Source organism: Mobula birostris, chromosome 12, assembly GCF_030028105.1.
Source record: "Mobula birostris isolate sMobBir1 chromosome 12, sMobBir1.hap1, whole genome shotgun sequence".
Lineage (NCBI taxonomy): Eukaryota > Metazoa > Chordata > Chondrichthyes > Myliobatiformes > Myliobatidae > Mobula > Mobula birostris.
Genome location: NC_092381.1, coordinates 13,548,330 through 13,570,199, shown reverse-complemented (window position 1 = coordinate 13,570,199; position 21,870 = coordinate 13,548,330). Strand labels below are relative to the sequence as shown.

The following is a 21,870-nucleotide window of genomic DNA, read 5'->3' as shown; positions in this document are numbered from 1 at the left end:
CAAAGGCTTGTTCCAGTATGCGAGTCTCCTGTTTGGCATAAATTCATCTCTAGCAATATTCCAATATACCATCAAATCCTGCATTAAAGACCTGCCCAATATAATAGCTTGCTTAGATGATATTCTGATTACTGGGTTGACCCTAGAAGAGCATCTGAATAATCTTGCTAAAACCTTCTCCTGACTGATGCAACTTGGTCCATGACTAAAACTTGAGAAATGCACCCTTTTGCCAGATCATGTAGAATGCATCTAATCAAAAAAAAGCTTCACCTCGGCATCAAGGAATATCCATGAACTTTGCTCCTTTTCGGGTGTTTTTAATCATTATGCCAGATTTTTGCCTCATACAGCCACACTTCTTGCTCCACTTAACGATCCATGAAGAAGGTACAAGTTGGTCCTGGGAACTGGCAGAGGAATCTGTTTTTTAGAGAGCCAAGCATTAATGCACTACAGATCCAGGGAGCTAATAGTTTTGTACAGTGATGCCTCCCTATATGGTGTTGGTGTGGTGCTAGCTCAGGGTATGGACGGTAATGAAAAATCTGTCACTTTCATGTCACGCACCCTTAACCCAGTGGAATAAAACTGTGCACAGTTGTACAAGGAAGCACTGCCAGTTGTTTTTGGGCTCGTGCATTTTCACCATGACCTATACGGCCAACATTTCGAGATTCATATGGGCCACAAGCCATTGATGGGATTGCTTGGTGAAAGCAAGGCCATGCCACAGAGTGTATCACCAAGACTGCAGATGGGGGCTCTATACCTGTCTGCTTATCATTACACGATGTCTTGTGTTCCTAGTAGAAACAATAGCACCAGAGCTCCCTGAAGCCATCATCCATTACGAAAATATCCTCTTGAGTCAGAACTTCCGGATGAACTGGTACTGCTGATGGATTGGGTCAAACATAGGGCCAACTAGTGTACCTGAACCTGTGCTACCCTATGACAGACGTCAAAATGAGTTCAGCATCTATGACGGCGGTCTACTGTGGGGAAGTTGTATTGTAATACTTACACGATTAGGTCCTCTATCCTGGAAGAGTTACGTTGTGCACATCCAGGAATATCACATGAAAGGCGCTAGCCTGGAATTATGTTTGTTGGCCGAATATTGAAGACCCATGCCAGCAGCCTTGACCTTTAAATGCTTCCATACCTATGGTTCCATGTGCAGCTAAACCCTGGACTTCCTGCCAGATCGCTGGCAGGTGGTAAGAGTTGGCTCTCTCATCTCTGCCCCTCTGACCCTCTACACAGGAGAGCCTCAAGGCTGTGCCCTCTCCTTTACTTGCTGTATACCCATGACTGTGTCGCCACCCACAGTTCCAATCTGCTGATTAAATTTGATGATGATACTACATTGATTGGCCTTATCTCAAATAATAATGAGATAGCCTATAGAGAAGAAGTCATCACCATGACACAGTGGTGTCAAGAAAACAACCTTTCCCTCAATATCACAAAAACAAAGGAACTGGTTGAGAGGTCAAACAGCTTTAAGTCCCTCTGCATACACATAGCCAGGATCTTGTAGTCTGTAGGCTATCGTAGTCATAGGCTGTGTGGTGAAGAAAGCACAACAGCACCTCTTTCACCTTGGATGGTTGAAGAAGTTTGGCATGAGTCCCCAAATCCTAAGGACTTTCTGACTGGATGCATTGCTACCTGAAATGGGAACTGCAATTCCCTCAATTGCAGCACTCTGCAGAGAGTGGTGCGGACAGCCCAGGACATCTGTAGATGTAAACTTCCCACTATTCAGGACACTAACAAAGACAGGTGTGTTAAAAGGGCCCAAAGGATCATTGGGGACCTGAGTCACCCCAACCACAAACTGTTCCAGCTGCCACCATCTGGGAAATGGTACCGCAGCATTAAAGCCAGGACCAGCCACCTTTGGGACAGCTTCTTCCACCAGGCCATCAGACTGATTAATTCACGCTGATACAGTTGTATTCCCATGCTATATTGACTGTCCTGTACATGCTATTTATTATAAATTGCACATTTAGATGGAGATGTAACGTAAAGAATTTTACTCCTTGTGAATGTGAAGGAAGTAATAAAGTCAATTCAATTTTCCTTACAACCCTATCAGTTTGTGATGCCACTCTCAAGGAATTATGGATCTGTATTCCCAGATTTGTCTGGCCTACATACTTACTACTCTACTGCTCACTGTCCTCGTTGGCCCTACCAAAGTGCAACATCTCACACTTGTCAGCATTAAATTCTATCTGCCATTTTCCAGCCCACTTTTCCAGCTGGTCCAGACCCTGCTGCAAATTTTGATTGTCTTACTTGCTATCCATTGCACCTTAATTTCCCCAATCTCTTCGACTCCACATATAGAATATCACTGATCTTCCAGTGGACCAATATTGTCCCTTACTATCCTTTTGCGCTTAATACTGTAATCTGTAGAAGCCTTTAGGATACTCCTTCACCTTTTCTGCTAGAGAAACCTTATGTCTTTCAGCCCTCATAAAAGTTGCTGGTGAACGCAGCAGGCCAGGCAGCATCTCTAGGAAGAGGTGCAGTCGACGTTTCAGACTGAGACCCTTTGTCAGGACTAACTGAAGGAAGAGTGAGTAAGTGACAAAGGGTCTCGGCCTGAAATGTCGACTGCACCTCTTCCTAGAGATGCTGCCTGGCCTGCTGCGTTCACCAGCAACTTTTATGTGTGTTGCTTGAATTTCCAGCATCTACAGAATTCCTGTTGTTTGTGTCTTTCAGCCCTCCTGATTTCCTTCTGAAGTGTTTTAAACTCAAGTACTTATTTGTTCTTACCTGCTTATACCTGCTATGCACCTCTTTTTTCTTAACTAGGGCTTCAATATCAGTCAAACCAAGGTTTCTTAACCCTGTTGTCCTTGCCTTTTATTCTGGCAGGAACATACAAACTTTACTCTCAACATTTCACTTTTGAAGGCCTCCATAAGTGCACCTTTGCCAGAAGACAACCTGTCCTAATCCACTCTTGTCAGATCCTCTGCAAGTGTTGTGTTTCCCTACAGAATCTTCTGTCACCCTTCGTGTCTCATTCCCTCAAAGGAGATGTTGCACTCCATCCAGTTGGGTGTTCTATGTACTGATTAAAAAAACATCCCTGAACATACTTGACCAACTTATTCCCATCCAGCCCTTCTACAGTATGGGAGTCGCAGCCTATATGTAGAAATTACTATCACTTTTTTTTTACAATCTTGTGTTACTTGCAACCGTATGAGGTCTGTCTACAAATCTTCTTCTCTAAATCCCATTGGGTGGTCTACAAAAAAATTCCAATAATGTGGTCACACTTTGCTTATTCCTCAGTTCTATCCATAAAGCCCCACTAAATGAGCTCTCCAGTTTGTCCTGACTGAGCACTGCTGTGTCATTTTCCCTGACTAGTAACACCAATCGTCCCCATTTAATTCCTCCTGTATCACATCTGAAGCAACAGAACCCCAGAACATTGAGCTACCAGTCCTGCCTCTCCTGCAACCAAGTCTCACTAATGGTTACAATGGCATACTTCCACATGTTGATGCATGCCCTAGGCTCATTTGCCTTTCCTACAATTCTCCTTGCATTGAAATGTATGCAGCTCAGAACATTAGTCCCACCATACTTGACCCTTTTTAATTGTTGACTTTTCATGTAGGCTTAATAGCTCTCTCCACAACAACTTCACTATCTGTTCTGGCACTCTGGATCCCATCCCCCTTAACTCCAGTTTAAAACCCCTCCTGAGTGCAACACTAGCACACCTCCTCTCTAGGATATTGGCTGCCTTCCTGTTCAGGTGTAGATAGACTCTCTGTACATGTGCCACCTTCCCAAAAATACAGAAGTGGACCAATTATCCTCTTGTCTATTTTTCTGTATGACTGAAAAAAAATTTCAGGTATTTTTTTCTTTTTTGATATCATGTGTGGCACCTTGTGAAAGGCCTTCTGACAATCCAAGTAAGCAACATCCACTGATTCTGCTTTGTCTATTCTGCCTGTTATTTCCTCAAACAATTGCAACAAATTTGTCAGGCAAGATTTTGCTGTAAGGAAACCATACTGATTTTAGGCTTCTCTATCATGCACCTCCAAGTACTGTGAAACCTCATGCTTAATAATGGACTCCAACATCTTCCCAATCACTAAGGTCAGGCTAACTGATCTGTAATTTTTGTTCTTCTGCCTCCCTCCCTTAAAGGGTGGAGTGACATTTAGAATTTTCCAGTCCTCTAGAACCATTCCAGAACTTAGTGATTCTTGAAAGATCTTTACTAATGCCTCCACAATCTCTTCAGCTTCCTCTTCCAGAGCCCTGGGATGTAGTCCTCTGGTCCAGGTGACTTGTCCACCTTCAGACCGCTCAGCTTCCCAAGCACTTTTTCCTTAGTAGTAGCAACTACACTCACTTCTGCCCCTTAACCCCTTTCGAATTTTTGCCATAATGCTAGGGTCTTCCACAGAGAAGACTGATGCCAAATACTTATTTGGTTTATCCGGATTTTTTTTGACCCCTTACTATCTCTCTAGCAGTCCGATATCCACTCTTGCCTCTCTTTTACTCTTTATATATCTGGAAAAACTTGGTATCCTCCTTGGTACTATTGGCTAACTTACCTTTGTATTTCATCTTTTCTCTCCTTATGGCTTCTTTTTAGTTACCTTCTGCTTGTTTGTAGAAACTTCTTGATCCTCTTAACTTCCCACTAACTTTTGTTATGTTATGTGCCCTCTCGTTTGCTCGTATGACTATAATAGAATCAGAGCAGGTTTAGTATCACTGGCATATGTTGTGAAATCTGTTGCTTTATGGCAACAATGCAGGGTAAAATCCTGGGAAAAAGCTATTACCATCCAGCTTATCTAAGCCTCATAACTTTAAACTCTTCTGTAAGGTTCCCCTTCTTTCTCCTATATTCCATTGCCTGGGCAACCTTTTCGTATAACTCAGATATATTGATCAGCCATGCTTTTGATGGATGATGGAGATGGCTTGAATCTAAGTGGCTCAAACCTCCTTTCTCATAAACAGCCTCTAATGTGGTAAATATCCCTGGATGATTCACAGACTCAAACTTAGCCACCATCAGGGGATAGAAAGGAAAGTTACCAACATGATGGTAACTATGATGGCAGATGACAGAATATAGCATTAGTGGCAAGACTCTTGGCAGTGTGGAGGATCAGAGGGATCTTGGGGTCCGAGTCCATAGGACACTCAAAACTGCTCCGCAGGTTGACTGTGGTTAAGAAGGCATACGGTGCATTGGCCTTCATTAATCGTGGGATTGAGTTTAAGAGCCAAGGGGTAATGTTGCAGCTATATAGGACCCTGGTCAGATCCCACTTGGAGTACTGTGCTCAATTCTGGTCGTCTCACTACAGGAAGGACGTGGGAACCATAGAGTGTAGAGGAGATTTACAAGGATGTTGAGTGAACTCGGCCTTTTCTCCTTGGAGCAACGGAGGATGAGAGGTGACCTGATCGAAGTATACAAGATAATGAGAGGCATTGATCATGTGGATAGTCAGAGGCTTTTTCCCAGGGCTGAAATGGCTATCACCAGAGGGCATAGTTTTAAGGTGCTTGGAAGTAGGTACAGAGGAGATGTCAGGGGTAAGTTTTTTTTAACGCAGAGTGTGGTGAGTGTGTGGAATGGGGTGGTGGTGGTGGAGGCGGGAACAATTGGGTCTTTTAAGAGACTCCTGGGTGGATACATGGAGCTTAGAAAAATAGAGGGCTATGGGTAAGCCTAGGTAGTTTTAAGATAAGGACATGTTGGGCACAGCTTTGTGGGCTGAAGGGCCTGTATTGTGCTGTAGGTTTTCTATGTTCTGTGTAACATTTGGGTGATTGGGAAGGTGGTAGATGGATTTATTCATTTCAGAGATACGGTGCGAAAAAGCTCTTTCAGTCCAACGAACTGTAATGCCCTGCAGACCAACTATTTAACCCAGCCTAATCACAGGACAATTTACAATGACCAATTAATTACTATCTTGGTAGTAATGACCAATTAAATACATATTAATGTATTAATATTTTGTTTTTGAAAAAAATAATTATTGTCCTTTATCCGTTTTTTTTTGGTGCTGCATCAGATCTGGAGTACCAATTAGTTCATTCTCCTTTACACTTGTGTACTGGAAATGACATTAAACAATCTTGAGTCTTAACCTATTAATTGGTATGTCTTTGGGCTGGAAGGAAACTGGAGTGCCTGGAGCATACCTACGTTCTGTGGGGAGAGCTTGTAAACTCGGTACAGACGGTGCAGGAATTGAACTCTGAACTCTGCACTCTGCCTCCGATACTGTAGTAGTATTGTGCAAACTGCTATGTTACAATGGTGCCCCATTTAGGCTGGGAATTCCAGAGCTTATGGGTGACATAGCTGAAGGGATATGAAAAATCCAGATCTGATGATGCTGCTGTTTGTTTGTTGTGTTTGCCATGAAGTAATAGTAACAAAAATAGTGGGAAAGTGTTATCAGCTCTGTCAGCATCAGTAAGTCAGGTCGTGTCATGTCATGGTACCAGATCCTCATGGATCCAAACTCCTACTGCTTTGTCCTAACAATGTTCACTCTTCCCTCCCTCTCAGCGCATCAAGGAAGGCAGTATCATTGACCAAGTTAAAGTAATTCTTGTCGGTGACCACATTGAATCGATCAACGGCAAGGGTGTGGTTGGCTGCCGGCACTACGAGGTGGCCAAGATGCTGAAAGAATTGCCAAAAGGCAAAACCTTCACACTCAAGCTGGTAGAAACCACTAAAGCATTTGGTAAGTTTCAAAGCCTCACAAGTGTGCACTTCCAACCAACCTTCCTCCATCACATGCAATGGACCAATTTATTATTGTAATAATACATTGTTATAGTAACACAGACCAACGTCATACTTTTCCTCCAGCTTTCTTTCTGCCATGCTGAAGTGATCTTGAAATTGGGAGACCATTTGAAAACAATCACAAGTGTCAAATAGAAGAGTGGCCCAAAAGTAAAATATTACAGATGTTGGAAACCTGAAATGAAAGCAAAAAATGCTGGAAGTACATTGAAGATTGGTCAGCAAGCATAAAGTGACGTTTCAGGCAAATGGTTTGCTAACCCTAACTTCCAGATCCCTAATTGTAATACTGTTTCTTTCTCTTTCAATTCCCTCTGATGTGCTAGGTATCATCATGATTTTCTTTTCTTATTTACCACTCTACCACTGATTATTTGCAGATTAAATTTTAGTTTCCACTGTTAGCAGAATAACTTGGTTGGAAGGATATTAAATGCTTCAGTTTAGTGATTTTCAGCAAATCTCCAGCACTTAAAGCCTGTTCTTTCCCAGTTGAATGTTATGGGATTTGTGACTACAGTATATATTTTTGGCACCAGTCACATGGTAAGCCTGCTATTCACAATACTTAACTTATAAAATTACTTGAACCAAGGTGCAAACCTGACTTGGGGTGAATTGTTGGATGTATTCGCACTCTGGTGGTGACATAGCAGTTAGTGTATTGCTTTGCAATGCCAGTGATCCACGTTCAATTCCTGCCACTGTCTGTAAGGAGTTTGTACATTATCCCTGTGAACACAAGGCTTTTCTCTTGGTGCTCTGGTTTTCCTTGCACATTCCAGAGACTTGCAGGTTGGGGTTAGTAATATGTGGACATGCCATGTTGCTGCTGGAGGTATGGCAACATTGCAGGCTGCCCCCAGACATTGGACTCTGGTCATTGACACAAGTAGCAACTTAACTATATGTATTGCTGTAGGTGTGACAAATAAATCTTTAACCTAGGGTGAGGATAGAGAACAGAGACAGAATTTTTTTTTCAGAAAACGATTTTTCAACTTCTATGTAATTTCTCCTTTTAACCCTCCTGTCAGTAACTCTGATCTGTTGTCTGGGGAGATCTGTCGACACTGAGGTGATTGAAGTAGACCCATAGGGTGTTAAACCTTATGTCTAATTATCACCTGTTAGCCGATGCAAGAACACACAGTACTACAGAAGATAAAGCAACAGCTTCTTTATTTAGTAGCTCGCTGCTGGAGAGAACCCCCTTCAGCACTCTTTTGGAGTCTGCATTGGGGTCTCTAATTACTTGTACAAGCATGACTCTTTTATACACATGTAGTCGCGTACACTTGTTAAGCAATTGCCCAATTTCTTCATTACTTGCCCAGCAACAGTAACATAAGGTACTTGTAAGGTAATTGATCATTAGCAAATCATTGTTTTAAGAATCTGCTTCAAGACATTGCCTCACCAGGCGGTCCTTTATTTAAACCTTTGTCCAACTTGGAGTATTTATAGAACTAGTTTACGAGACAAAGACAGAAAATTGGAACTCAGCTCACAACACATAACTCCTGCAAAATTGTCGGTCCGAAAGCAATGCGGGCAGACCACCCAGACAGAAGTCCGAGCAATCCCTCCTCACAAGGGTCTGAAAACCACCCCCCAACCCTTTCAACCCTTCAACATCTCAAGGGTATTTTTTTCGTCCTGGTTTTATGGTAAGACCAAGCTTGTCATGATCTTTGGTAGCTTGATGTAGAGCGTAATCAAGGACATTTATAAAGATGTAGGGTGCCAGAGTGTCTCCTTGCTGCACACCAGCTAGGAGCTCGAACACTGCTGTTTCTCCGTCTGGTGATACAACTTTTGCCATGGTTTTGGTACAGCTGGACTCTGTTGCTCTCAGTAGATGGTCTGGCACCCTGTAAGCTTTCAGGATCTTCAGCATTTTACCACGGTGAATGGAGTCAAAGGCTTTGTGAAAATTGATGTAAGTAAGCACGGCTGGTAGGTTGTTCTTCTTGACTTCCTCGATGATTCTGTGGAGAGCAAGTATTTGCATTACTGTTGTGCGCTTCTGCCGAAAACTATTCTGATTGAATCTTAGCTTAGGGTCAGTGGCGGTGTGAATCCTGTTCAAGATCATCTGATTGTATTGCTTTGCTAAGATGCAGGTCGAGCTGTTACCATGGTAGTTATCTGTCTTCGTGAGGGATGCAGAATTGGGGACTGGGATAATGTTTGAAAGTGGCCACTGTTCTGGTTTGTTGCCTTTCATCAGTGCTGTTTTACATATGTCCATCAAGATGTCCAGTAAAACCAGGGCGAACCAAAAGGGTCAGACTAGTTACGCTCACAGATCTTGATTTTACAGATGACATAGTCCTACTCTCTGACCAGATGGAGGAAGCACAGCAGCTACTGACAAAAGTGGAAATTGAGTGCAATAAAGTTGGACACCTAAATGCTAAAAAGACAGAGTACATGGCGTTTAATTGCGACAAAGGTACTCTCAAGACCGTAAGGAATGATACCATTAAGAAAGTCTTTGACTACAAGTACCTTGGGTCAAGAATGATGAGTTCGGAGAAGGACGTAAAGATATGGAAGGCGCTGGTGTGGAGGGCTATGAACGACATGAAGGAAATCTGGAAGTCGAACCTGACCAGAGGGCTTAAAAAGAGGATCTTCATAGCAGTCATAGAGTCCATTCTCACGTATGGATGCGAGACGTGGACACTCACCAAGACTGTGCGAAAGTCTCTAGAAGGTTGCTATACACGAATGCTCCGGGTGGCTCTTGACGTGAGTTGGCAGCAGCACATGACGAATGTCGAGCTCTATGACGACCTACTGATGCTCACCACTAAAATTGAGGCAAGAAGACTGCAACTAGCGGGGCACTGTTTACGCCACCCCGAGCTACCTGCCAGCCTAGTCATCGTATGGGAGCCCAAGCATGGGAGGATGAACCCTGGGTGCCCTCCCAAGACTATGGCCAACACGCTCCTAGAAGATAGCGGCGTGGCTCATGTAGATGAACTGAACAACTGATGAGGGAGAGGGAGAAGTGGAGAGTCCGTCATCGTGCCTGACGCCAGCCCCCTAGCCTGAGTTGACGTAGTAGTAGCAGCATAGGGTATTTTGGGGAATTGCAAAAGTTAGTTTGGTGTTGGCATACAGATGGTATTTATTCATCATATAACGTTTCAATAGCAGCTTCTCTTCACTGAACTGGAACAGCACATTTATAATGTAACTTGAAATATAATAAGTAAAGTGGATGATGTGGTTAGGAAAAAGAGAGAGACAGGCGATTTAGCAGGATGCTGCCTGGACTTGGTGGGCATGTCTTATCAAGTTAGATTGAGCTAGGGCTTTTCTTGGAGCAAAGAAGGATGAGAGATAACTTGATAGTGGTGTACAGGATGATAAAAGGCATTGACAGAGTGGACAGCCAGAATCCTTTTTCTCCACTCCCCCCCCCCCCCCCAACTGGTAATGGCTAATACAAGGAGGCATAATTTTAAGGTGATTGGAGAAAAGTACAGGGGGCTGTCATAGATCAGTTCTTTGCACAGAATGGTATGTGTGTGTTGGGTGGCAGAGTGGAGATGACATTGCAAAAATGGGCACTGGTTTCCGTGGATCTATCTTGAGAAAGCATGAAGTTTGACTGTTTGGATTTCATGTGGGAGAGGGTGGTGGAGAAGTTGTGAGAGGGAGAAGCACTGGAGAACAGCTGATCTGTATTGATCTATCCTGATCAAGATGGTGCTATGTTGCAACCTCTGGGGTCATGGCTCAGTTTTAGTTGTTTTCTTTTTAGTGTTTTTTGGGGGGGGAGGGTTTGTGGGGATGGTTTTGGGATAGGGGTGTAATAGGCCAAGTTAGGGTTAAGGACATGGATGTGGGGGAATTAGAGGATATGCAGGGTGGAAGTATGTCTCAACCCAAGGAGGTGTAAGATGCTTCTTCCCTCCACTAACCTGCAGATTCCCTTTGGGCAAGGTGTAGCACCTGCTTTGCCCTCCAATCAGGATCATACAGTCAGGGTCAAGTGGAAATATAGTGTAGTAACATAGAGTTGCTGGAGGAGTGAGCATGTGGAGGAAATGGATAGTCAACATTTCAGGTTGAGACTCTTCATCAGGATTGATAAGAAGGAGGAGGGAAATGGCCAGTATAAAAAGGTAGAGGGAAGATGAGTGGAAATGACAAAGGGCTGGAGAAGATGGGACTATAATAGAAGAAGAGAGTGGACCACAGAATAAAGAGAAAGAGGTGTGGTGGAGAACTGGTAGGAGGAGCGTCTGTGTGAAGGGTAGATGGAGAGTGTGAGGAAAGGGGAAAGAAATAGGTTGATATGGGGTGGTGGGATAAGGAGGGTGAAAAGGGGAATGGATAGAAGGAAGTAATTACTAGAAATTAGAGAAATCAATGTTTATGCCATCAGGTTGGAGACTACCATGGTGGAATATGAACTGTTGTTTCTCTAATCTGCGTCTCAGCTCAACTTGGCAAAAGTAATAGACTGAAAAGTTGAGAGTCATTTGTGAAGGGCAGGAAAGGAAGGAAAGTAATTTTAAGTGTGTATGCATAATCAGTCAAACCAACAACTAAGCATGTGCAAAATAGAGATTAACTAGGATGATGCCGGTGGATAAGACCATAGACGTGCCAGATTTCATTCCTCCTCGGAAAAGCTAAGAGATGAACTAGTCGAATTCTGTAAAATTAAGAAAAGGCACGATGCCTAAATGATTGTCCAAACAGATGTTCCTACACGCAAGAGAGTTTAGAATGTCAAGACCCAGTGGGTAGTAAGAATCTAGAGCTCACTAACAAAATATTTGGCAAATGGAAAAAAATCAGCTCAGCCTTCTGGTCCTTTCTCCTTCACAGGTTAAATAAATTACAAGGAACCTCTCGGTCCGTGAGCAAGATGGACCATGTGGTTTGTTTCTGTGTTGCAGACCAGGTGGGGCCAGATTTGGAATGTGACTGGGCTGCCACTACAAATATTGGAAAGAACAATATATCTTGTAATTGCAGGAGTAGATGAGCCGAAGAGCCTGTTTCTGTGCTGTAGTGCTCTGTCTCAATGTTTTGTTCTTGGGATATTGGTTAAGGGATGCATTTTGCCCTCGACATCAGCACTTCCTCTGCTGTTTCATATTATTGTCAAATGGTCTTTTGTTTCCATGTGAAAGCAAATGGGGCTTCAGTTTAATGACTCATCCAAAAGTTGGCTTCTCCAACAGTGCTTCACTGGAGTGTCAGTTTAGAGTTTCTTTGTGCTTATTTGTGTGGAACAGAAATTTGATCTCACAACCTTCTGGGAATATACAGTATATAAGAAACATATAACTAAGGGAGCTGACATTGTAGTGTGGCCACAGCAACATCTATATGAGTGCAGGTTCCCTTCTTCCACTTCGACTACGTAGGTGTCGGGCCAACGTTGTGGGGCTGTAGGATGTTAACCAGTCCTCACATCTCTTGTAAGATGCATATTGGTGAGCTCGGTATTCAGTTGATCTGAATGTGCTTCCTATAAAGTTTCATTGTTTAAGCTGACTGCAAGCCTGTGGCTTGGAAAGCAGGCAGTGACTGGGTTCAGGGCAGGGTGACTCACAGGTTAAAACAAACCTGATCAACTGGGATTGATTTTTTTTTTCTGGCTACTCTAACAGATTTTGGCTCCATCTTTTACTCTGGTACTGTCCTGGGATAAAAGTGGTGTCTGCTCCTTGCTTTATTGACATAACTTCAGCAAATGGCAGAACGAGAATCACTTTTGTTACCACTGACATAGAGTAAGTTCTGAAATTTGATGCTTTGCAGCAGCCAAAATTTCAAGGCAGGAGTTGCTGGATAAAAAGATCTTTGTCAAGGCCCAGCAGACTTTCTTGTCCCTTTCATCAACCTGGAATAGATCCCTTCAGACCCTGGAGAATAATCTACCATATTGTTCTTAAGTAGACCCAGCACCACCACCACCTTGATAACAGTATACTACTCCCTGATCTCACTATCCTTAGTCCTTTTCCTTGTTGAATATTGAAGCAATATATAAGAACATAAGAGATAGGAGCAGGAGTAGGCCATCCGGCCCATCGAGCCTGCCCTGTCATTCAATAACATCATGGCTGATCTGTCCATAAACTCAGCTCCATCTACCTGCCTTTTCCCCATAACCCTTAATTCCCCTACTATGTAAAAATCTATCTAACTGTATCTTAAATATATTTAGTGAAGAAACCTCAACTGCTTACCTGGCCAGAGAATTCCACAGATTCACCACTCTCCTGGAAAAAGTTTCTCCTCATCTCCTTCCTAAATCTTCTCCCCTCACCTACTTCCTTCTGGGCATAAATTCCCTCCTTTATCTTGAGGAGTGGTCCTACCTCTCTCTACTTATCTCACATGTTTAAACTGCCTTAGGATTCTCTTTAGTCCTACATTCTAAGGATGTTTATGGGCCCTTTTTGCCCTACTGATTCCCTGTTAAAGTTCTTTGCTAATTCCTTTTATATTCTTCAAGGGCCCTGTTTGATTTCAGCATTCTAAACCTTGCATACATGTGCTTTTTCTTTTTACTTAAATTGCAACATCTCTCATCATCCACATTTTCCTGTGCCTTGCTGTCCTGTCTTTCTTCCCCACAATAACAGCTGCTCTGAATTTACTCTCCCTACTGTTGCAGTGGAATAACATTGCTGGCTTTGATTGGGCTCCCAATCAAAATAAATTCTTACCCTACAAATCTCCTTTAAACCATCTCCCTCTCACTTTATAGCCACATCCTCTAGTTTTCCTCCCTGGAGAAAATGACTCTTTCTACCCTGTCAATGCCTCTCATTATTTTATAAGCCTCTATCAGATTGCATCTCTATCTCCAGCATCCCAGAAGGGAAAAAATAGATTGTCCAACTTCCCCATATAGTTCATACACTTTACTGCAGGCAGCATTCTAGTAAACCTTCTTTGCACCCTCTCCAAGCCTCTACAACTTTTCAGTAATGGAATGACGAGGAATGCCATTTTACTGAGATGAGTAATGTAAAGCAAACCTCTCAGTATTTGCAGTGATCAGCTAATGAAAATCTCATGATCTACAGAAACCAGCATTTGGCGAGCTGGTTTTTGCACTCCATCTCCCCTCCTCTTTACATTTAACTCCATTAACACTACCCGAAGGGGGGCATACACTTGCAAGAAAAGGTTTGTGAACCTTTTGCAATTACCTGGTTTTCTGCGTTAATTACTCATAAAATGTGATCTGATCTTCATTTAAGTCACAATCTAGACAATAATAGACAAACACAATCTGCCTAAACTAGGGGTAGGCAACCTATAGATCCGTAGATTTTCTCTTGCTTGTGAAAGAGAAATCATGCTTATGTTTCACGTCAAAGGCCCTTGCTCAAAAATAATCCTCATTTTTGCCTCGCATGCTAATCTAGCATCCTCACAAATACATCTGTGCTGGTTGTCTGAGCTACTCTCTTTGGTTGTAATAACAATATTTCTAATGCAATCCTGACTATACAGTAATTAACTTGTATTTATGGTTCCGCCTTTGGTCTCACTCATTGTAGAAACATCAACTGTACTTGTTTCTTGTAGATTTCTTTTACTAGTTCTCTTAATCTCCCAAATCCACCACCTCATGGCCCTTATGCCTTCTTGCCTACCTGCACTGCACTTTCCCTGTAGCTGTAACACTATATGCTGCATTCTGCTATTGTGATTCCCTTTGTATCATCCTGATCTACTATGTTTGCGATGCTATGGATGGTATGAAAAACTGCTTTTAATTATCTTGGTGCATGGGACAGTAAATCAATTACCAGTTAGTTGAGAACTCCCAAGTTACCTGATCTGTTTCATACAGACAGTTTGTCTCTGGAACATTGGTTATTTATTAGTCTTTCTGTATATATGATTTTTCACACTTGATTGTATTTTTGTATTTATTTTTCTGGTAAATGTCTGCAAGTAAATTTCAACATGTATGTACTAAGATAATAAATTTACTTCTGAACTTTTCTGAGCAGTAATTCATCTTGTGACATTTAAATTTCATGTCATTTTTATCAGATGTGATTGAACCCCGATCGCGAGGAAAACCTGGTGGCGAAGGTAAGATTGGCACAGGAAGGGGCACACTACGATTACGTTCAAAGGGACCTGCAACTGTGGAAGAGTTGGTAAGTGGGTCAAGATGGAGTGAAGTTTTAAATACTTCAAGAATTTCAAATCCACAAAGTCAAAATGTTTGCATGTTGTTTTCACGTAAAATGGAACTTGCATTAAGCTGCCTGGCCATAGAACACAGGACAAATGCAGAGCAAACCTTTTGTCGTTCATTCTCATTGAAGTTGCCCAGCAAGAATTCTGGAGTACCTTCTTTCTGCAACAGAGTGGTGTTTTTGTGCGTAGAGTCATAGAACACTACAATGCAAAAGCAGTCCCTTCGGCCCATCTAGTCCATGCAAACTATTATTCTGCCTATCTTGAATCATTATCTGTTAATGACAACTAGGGAGCTATCTTGAGGTTTGGCCCTGATTCTGGGAAGAACAAGACTTCTTTGGGGGGAAAAAGAGGGAATATCAATGGAACACTGTCAACTTAAGGCTTCTGCAAAGTGGAGATGGGGAGTAAAAAAAAACTGCTGGAGGAACTCAATGGGTCAACCACTTCTGTGGAAAGAAATGGACATTTGATGTTTTGGGTTGAGACCCTTTAAAAAGAGGTTTGCTTTATTTGCCACGCATTGAAACGCATCACTGGAGGAAACCCAAGCAGTCAAAAGGAAAATGTACAAACTCCTTACAGACAGCAATGGTAATTGAACCCCAGTCTTACAGCTGGCATTGTATAGCATTGTTAACTGCTATGCTATCATGCTGCCCATCATCTGAAAGACTGGAGGTGGTGATAGTTGGCATAAAGAGGTGGGTGGCACAAGAATTGACTGTTTATTGAGACACAGTGCAGAATAAGCCCTTCTGGCCTTTCAAACTTTTTTTCTTCTTGTGTACTGGAAATTACATTAAACAATCTTAAATCTTGAATCTTTTGAAAGTACTGACATCATTGTGACAGATTTGTTTATTTCATTCTTGAATTAATTTTTTTTTGGTTGAACCAACAGCCTACTGAATTCGAAGAAAAAGCAATCAGCAAAGTTGATGACCTGTTAGAAAGTTATATGGGAATAAGGGACACGGAACTAGGTGAGTTAGTTGCAATTTTTCATGTGCAAGTGAATGATTATAGCATTGATAGTTATACAGCACAGAAACAGGCCCTTCCACCCAAATGGTCCATGCTGACCAAGATGTCCTGTCCAACCTCGTCCCATTTGCCAGCTTTTGGCCCATAACCTTCTGAACTTTTCCAACCCATGGAAAGGATAATATTTATAGTAACAGTATTATTAATAAAAGATATAATAATATCTTTATTATACAGCAGTAACAGGCCCTTCTGGTCCCATGAGTCCTCCCAATTACCCAATGTAACTGATTAACCTACTAAACCTATGTCTTATGGTCTTGTAGTGGAATAATAAGTCAGCCATGAATGAATGGTGGAGCAGACTTGATGGGCCAAATGGCCTTGTTCTGCTCCCATGTCTGGTCTTACCCATACGACTATGGAATGTGGGAGGAAATGGAGCAACCTGCGGAAACCCATGCAGTCACGGAGAGAATGTACAAACCCTTTACATGCAGCGACGGAAATGAACCTGGCGATGTCATCGCTGCTAATGGCTATGCTATCATGCTGCTCCAAATGGTACTTGTCCCAACTGTCTTTTAAAACTTGTACTAAACTGGAGCACTTTTCCTGCTGCTCATGCCACATACGTGGGTGTGTGTGTGTGTTGTCCTCACCGCCCGCACACGCGCGTGCGCGCGCGCACACACACACACACACACACACACAGTTCCTATTAAATTTTCCCCCCTCATCTTAAACCCATGTCTTCTTGTTCTTGATTATTCCATTATTCCTCAGCCTTGGGAAAAGGGCTGCATTCAACTATATATGCCCCTCATTATTTTACACTAATGATTTTGTACTTCTATACATAATTTTAAATTATGAAAATAAAAATTGGGGATAAGAAATAAAAGTGACCAATTGAAGATTATCTGACATACCCGAAATCAGTTCAGATGGTTGTTACATGCCCTTTAGCAGATGATGTGTATCGGAAGAGCGTAGGAGATGAAGGGACTCAGGTTAGCATGAAAATGCGATCACAGATTAACATTAAAACAATTATTAATGGGCAAGATTTGGATATACCACAAAAATTACCCATCAAATCTCTGTAATCTGCTTTTGGTCCCCTAAATCTAGAGGAGAGCACATTGTGCGTGGTGACTACAATATACAGTATGGAAAACTGACCATATTGTTTCTCACCAGCTGCCCAGTAAATGTGTTCAGGCTCTCATTATCAGGGTTTAAATTTTGGTTAGCTTTATTTGTCACATGTACATCAACATCTACAGTGAAATGTGTTGTTTTGCATCAACGACCTGCACAATCCAGGCATTGTGCTAGGGGCAGCCTGCAAGTGTCACTATGCTTCCCACAACTCTCTAACCCTAACCAGTACGTCTTTGGAAAGTGGGGGGAGAGTGAAGAGCACCCAGCAGAAACCCACGTAATTACAGGCTTCAGGTTACAAGTTTGAGTTGCTACACAATACCCAATTGAAAAATGACAAATGGCTCAGAGTATAGGTTTTCTGGTTGGCTAGAAAGTCATAAAATGTAGGAGCAGAATTAGGCCATTCAGCCCTTTCAGTCTGTTCTGCCATTCAATCATGGATGACTTATTTTTCCCTCTCTGCCCCATTCTCCTGCCTTTTTCCCATAATCTTTGAAGCCCTTAATAATCAAGTACCCGAGTCAACCTCTGCTTTAAATATACCCCCACAGCCATCTCTAGCAATGAATTCCACAGATTCATCACCCTCTTAAGAAAGAGAGCTACTGGAGTTGACTGAACACTAATTCAAGAATGATAAAGATCACTGTTTCTCAGCTCCGGGAGGATATGCTGAGCAGTTTAATATCAAGAATGGCTTTAATAAGTGTTTCAGTGCTTGGAGCAGATTCCAGGAACAGTGTGTGTCCTTTAAATGCTGGATGTGGTTTGTCTCCACAGAGGATCTGTAGGACTTTGAGTCTTAGAACCATTCAGGACAGAAACAGTCCCTAACATTAACTGTCCATTCACACTAATCCAATATTAATCCCATTTTGTTGATTTCCCCACTTTCTTATCAACTTTGCCACCCTCTCCCCAAACCCAAAATTCTGACATTATTGACCTGAACACTTAAAGGCTATTTAGTGGTCAGTTAATTTGGCACAATGCATGACTTTGGATGAAGTGGGAGGAAGCTGGAGAACGTGCAAACTCCACACAAACAGCACTTGAGGTCAGGATTGAATCCATGTTTCTGCTGGATTGACTTAACTAAATTAATTACCTTCCACCCTGGCCTTTCCCTTTTCTCTCTTCTACCTAACAACAAACCCCTTACAGACAGTGGCAATGATTGAACGTGGGTTGCTGCCGCGGTAAAGCGTTACACTAACCGCTACACTACTGCGCCACTTGAGCAAGGAACCTCATTGTATCCTGTCGAGGCTGACAATGAACTAATCGAAATCTGATATCCATCTGCTCATGAAGTGCCTGTTGAAGATGCTACACCATATGATCCATCAGTCGATTCTCTGTTACCTCTCTGTTAAATGTTACTGGTTGGGCAGTAAATACCTCAATCGCTATTGCTGAGTGGTTAAATTGCACCATTGTAGGCTGAGTCTTGAAAGACAGCTGGTATCACACAAGGTGCTTTTTTTAACCGTATTAAAAGCTTTTGTACAAATTCATGATTATGTTAAAACCTATTCTCTCCTTTCTTTTCAGCTGCAACCATGGTTGAGGTTGGGAAGGACAAGAAAAATCCTGATGAATTTGCAGTGGCACTCGATGAAGCCCTGGGCGACTTTGCATTTCCAGATGAGTTTGTCTTTGATATCTGGGGCGCCATAGGTGATGCAAAGAAGGGGAGACTTTAGTGCCAACATTTTGATAGGAATTAATAGGCAGCATTTTGAAGCTCTTCATTGATAGTTCCTTTTTTAAAAAAAATGCCAAATGGACTTTGTTGCCTGAGTGGAATGAGCACATTTTTAAATAGTGTTCAATTTGTCCAGTAACTTCTCAGGCCATCACAAGACCATCCAATAAAACACAGACCACCCTCATCCCTGCCCACTACTTTTCCATGTTGGAGTAGAGGACAATCTTGCCTTACTAATCATTCACTCCCCACTCCCCACTCCCCACTATTGATGAATATATCACTTCTGTTTTTCTCTGGTTTCCACTAGAGAGCAGCACTACATGCCAATGTTAAGTGGACTGAGCCCCATACGAGCTCACCCTTCCCACTATTAAGGGTCTACAGAAGATGCAGCACTTGTAACCTCAGTGACTATATATCACTGGGCAAAGTGTTTTTTAAAAAAAAAATTGAGAAAGATTTAGTTCAAATAACAAGTACAGTTTCAAACATTGCTCTTTCTGTGAATAATGAGAGTATTTAACATTTATGTCACCAAAGTTAATTTTGGCAATAGCATTCATTCCAAATTGTAAATGGTGTCGGACCAAAGATTTTCTAAGAGTATTTGTACACTCCTCTCAATCCAATGGGTTTTTTTCTATAATTTTAGTCATTTGGACATAAGGTATTTTCAATCAAAATATAAGGAAGTACAAACCAACAAATGTTTTTATAACTACAGCCTTGTTTTATAATTTACAAAGTCTTAAAATGATTTACCATGGTGTGCCTAATGATGTTGCACTGTATTTTAGCTAAATTGTTTGCTAATTCTGTTTGGATGTTTGGTACCAGGACAGCCGATTAATCATATATTTGATAGGACTTATATTTTAATAATCTAGTAACTGAAATTTATTCAATTAGTCTGTAAATACACATTGCCTATTGACTTATCTGAATGTAGATTGGAATTTAATTATGGTGGTTTAGGTTGTCACTAGTTGGGATGATACCTTCGTCTAGAATGCCAGCCTCCAACGCTCACTAATTCAACAGCACTTCCTGAATCATCAGTGACGCAGGATGGGTTGATAATCAGCCAAGACTCCTAATCAAAATAATTTTTGTGTAATCCTTTAGTGAGTCAAACAGTATAACTTTTTCCACCCACTGCTTGGAACAGGTTCTTTTCACTTTAGTGTGGTATGTACTGGATATAATTAATGAGATTGCATCATGCATTGGATGTCTATAATCTTCAACATCTTGTTTATTTATTTAAGCTCTTTGTTCTACATCCAGATGGACTTGTGTTGTTATTACTATATTTTTCAACGGGGTATTGATTCTCATTCCATTTTATATTGCTATAACTCTACATTTGTTTAAAATGAATCAGTTACCTCAAACGGTTCTTGACGAACATCCAGACTTGATCTCCGTGGGTCCATACACATAATTTGGTCTTGGGTATGTGATTTTCTGGAGTGGCCCATCCTCCATCACTGTGCTCCATGTTACATACCTGGATAGCCCAAGTATATGTTCAGGTGTGGTTCAGTACTGTTGTGCTCGATATACTGTAGGCTTAGCATGTGTTACATTCAGGTGCTACATTCAGAAATATAATTGTATAAACATCCCTATGTATGTACATGCATCAAAAGTGGTTGATGCTTGTAAGTTTGTCCACCAATGAGACATCAATTCCGCCAAAGCTCTTTCAAATTTGGACCAAACAAATTCAGAAATGGGAATATCAATCAGCTTGGAGGCTGGCAGTGATTTAAATGTGCCTGTTTTAACTTTATGGGACTAGCTTTGTCTCCAAGCACAACTGACTTTCTTCTGCACTTTCAATCAAAGGGAAAGTAACTCCTCCCAGTAAAAATGACTCTTTGAGCATTGGTCTATTGAGCATGCACAGTCATACTGGGCTTCACTAAGATTATGATGACTACTTTACCTAAAGCAGTGCTTCGGTATTGAACTACTGAAAACACAATGATTTACACTACATCATGTTAAAATGCCTTCTGTAAAGATTTTTTTCTATTAAAGTTTTTTTTTTCACAAACACTGTGTCAATTTGCTTTTCTTGTCCTGCATGGAAAAAAAATTGAGTATTTTACACTAATAATTAGCACATCTTTTGGTCATACCTCCAGTGACTGACAAAATATTTATTTAGCTATACCAGCAATGTATTTTGTTAGCCACATCCTTGCTTTTAAGAATGGTGCTTAGCATATACAAATATTGCAACTGCTGGCCAATCATACTGGTTTCTGGACACAATAGAACAAACAAATCAGGTGCCACAACAGTGGAACTCAGGCTGGTGGCACCCATTTTCAGTGAAACAGAGGTACTCATGGGCATTGTCTACTATTGTTCTCAACCAAGTTGGAATTTATTATAGAAACCAAATATTGGCACATTCCACTCACCTTTCTGTACTTTTCATTTCTAGACGATGAATAATGTAACCAATATCAGGTTTATTATCACTGACAGCAGTACAGTGCAATACATAAAAATTACTATGTTCCAAAAATAGTGCAAAAGGCTATCAATGAGGTAATGTTCATGGACTGTTCAGAAATCTGATGGCCTGGGGATGAAGCTGCCCCGACGAAGGAGCTTCGCCTGGAATGTCGACTGTTAACTCTTTTCCATAGATGCTGCCTGGCCTACTGCATTCCTCCAGCATTTTGGATTTCCGGCATATGCTGATTTTTCTCGTGTCTGTTAAAGTGTTGAGTGAGGGTCCTTGTGCTTTTGGGTGGTTGTATTTTACTGAAATCTTGTGTATTCGCTATCCTCTGTGTTTGCGAGGGCTAGGTCTCAAGCCATGCTGTCACCTGTTTACAGCCACCAGGAGAGAGGCATTGGAGGTGCGGTGCTTCATCAGAGGCCTTGTGGCGTGGAATCCAGGCTGGAG

General features: G+C 41.7%; 1 protein-coding gene across 1 annotated transcript in view; it reads left to right on the top strand.

Annotated features, from left to right (window-relative positions):
* The window catches only part of gipc2 (GIPC PDZ domain containing family, member 2), a 78,217-nt gene extending 57,214 nt beyond the window's left edge, over window positions 1-21,003 (top strand). Inside the window, exons 3-6 of the mRNA XM_072273320.1 lie at window positions 6,611-6,791; window positions 14,915-15,024; window positions 15,975-16,056; window positions 18,782-21,003. Of these exons, the coding sequence (XP_072129421.1) occupies window positions 6,611-6,791; window positions 14,915-15,024; window positions 15,975-16,056; window positions 18,782-18,933 (525 nt within the window). The 3' untranslated portion in view covers window positions 18,934-21,003. The remainder of the gene's footprint in view (window positions 1-6,610; window positions 6,792-14,914; window positions 15,025-15,974; window positions 16,057-18,781) is intronic.
* The last annotated feature ends 867 nt before the right edge of the window (window positions 21,004-21,870 follow it).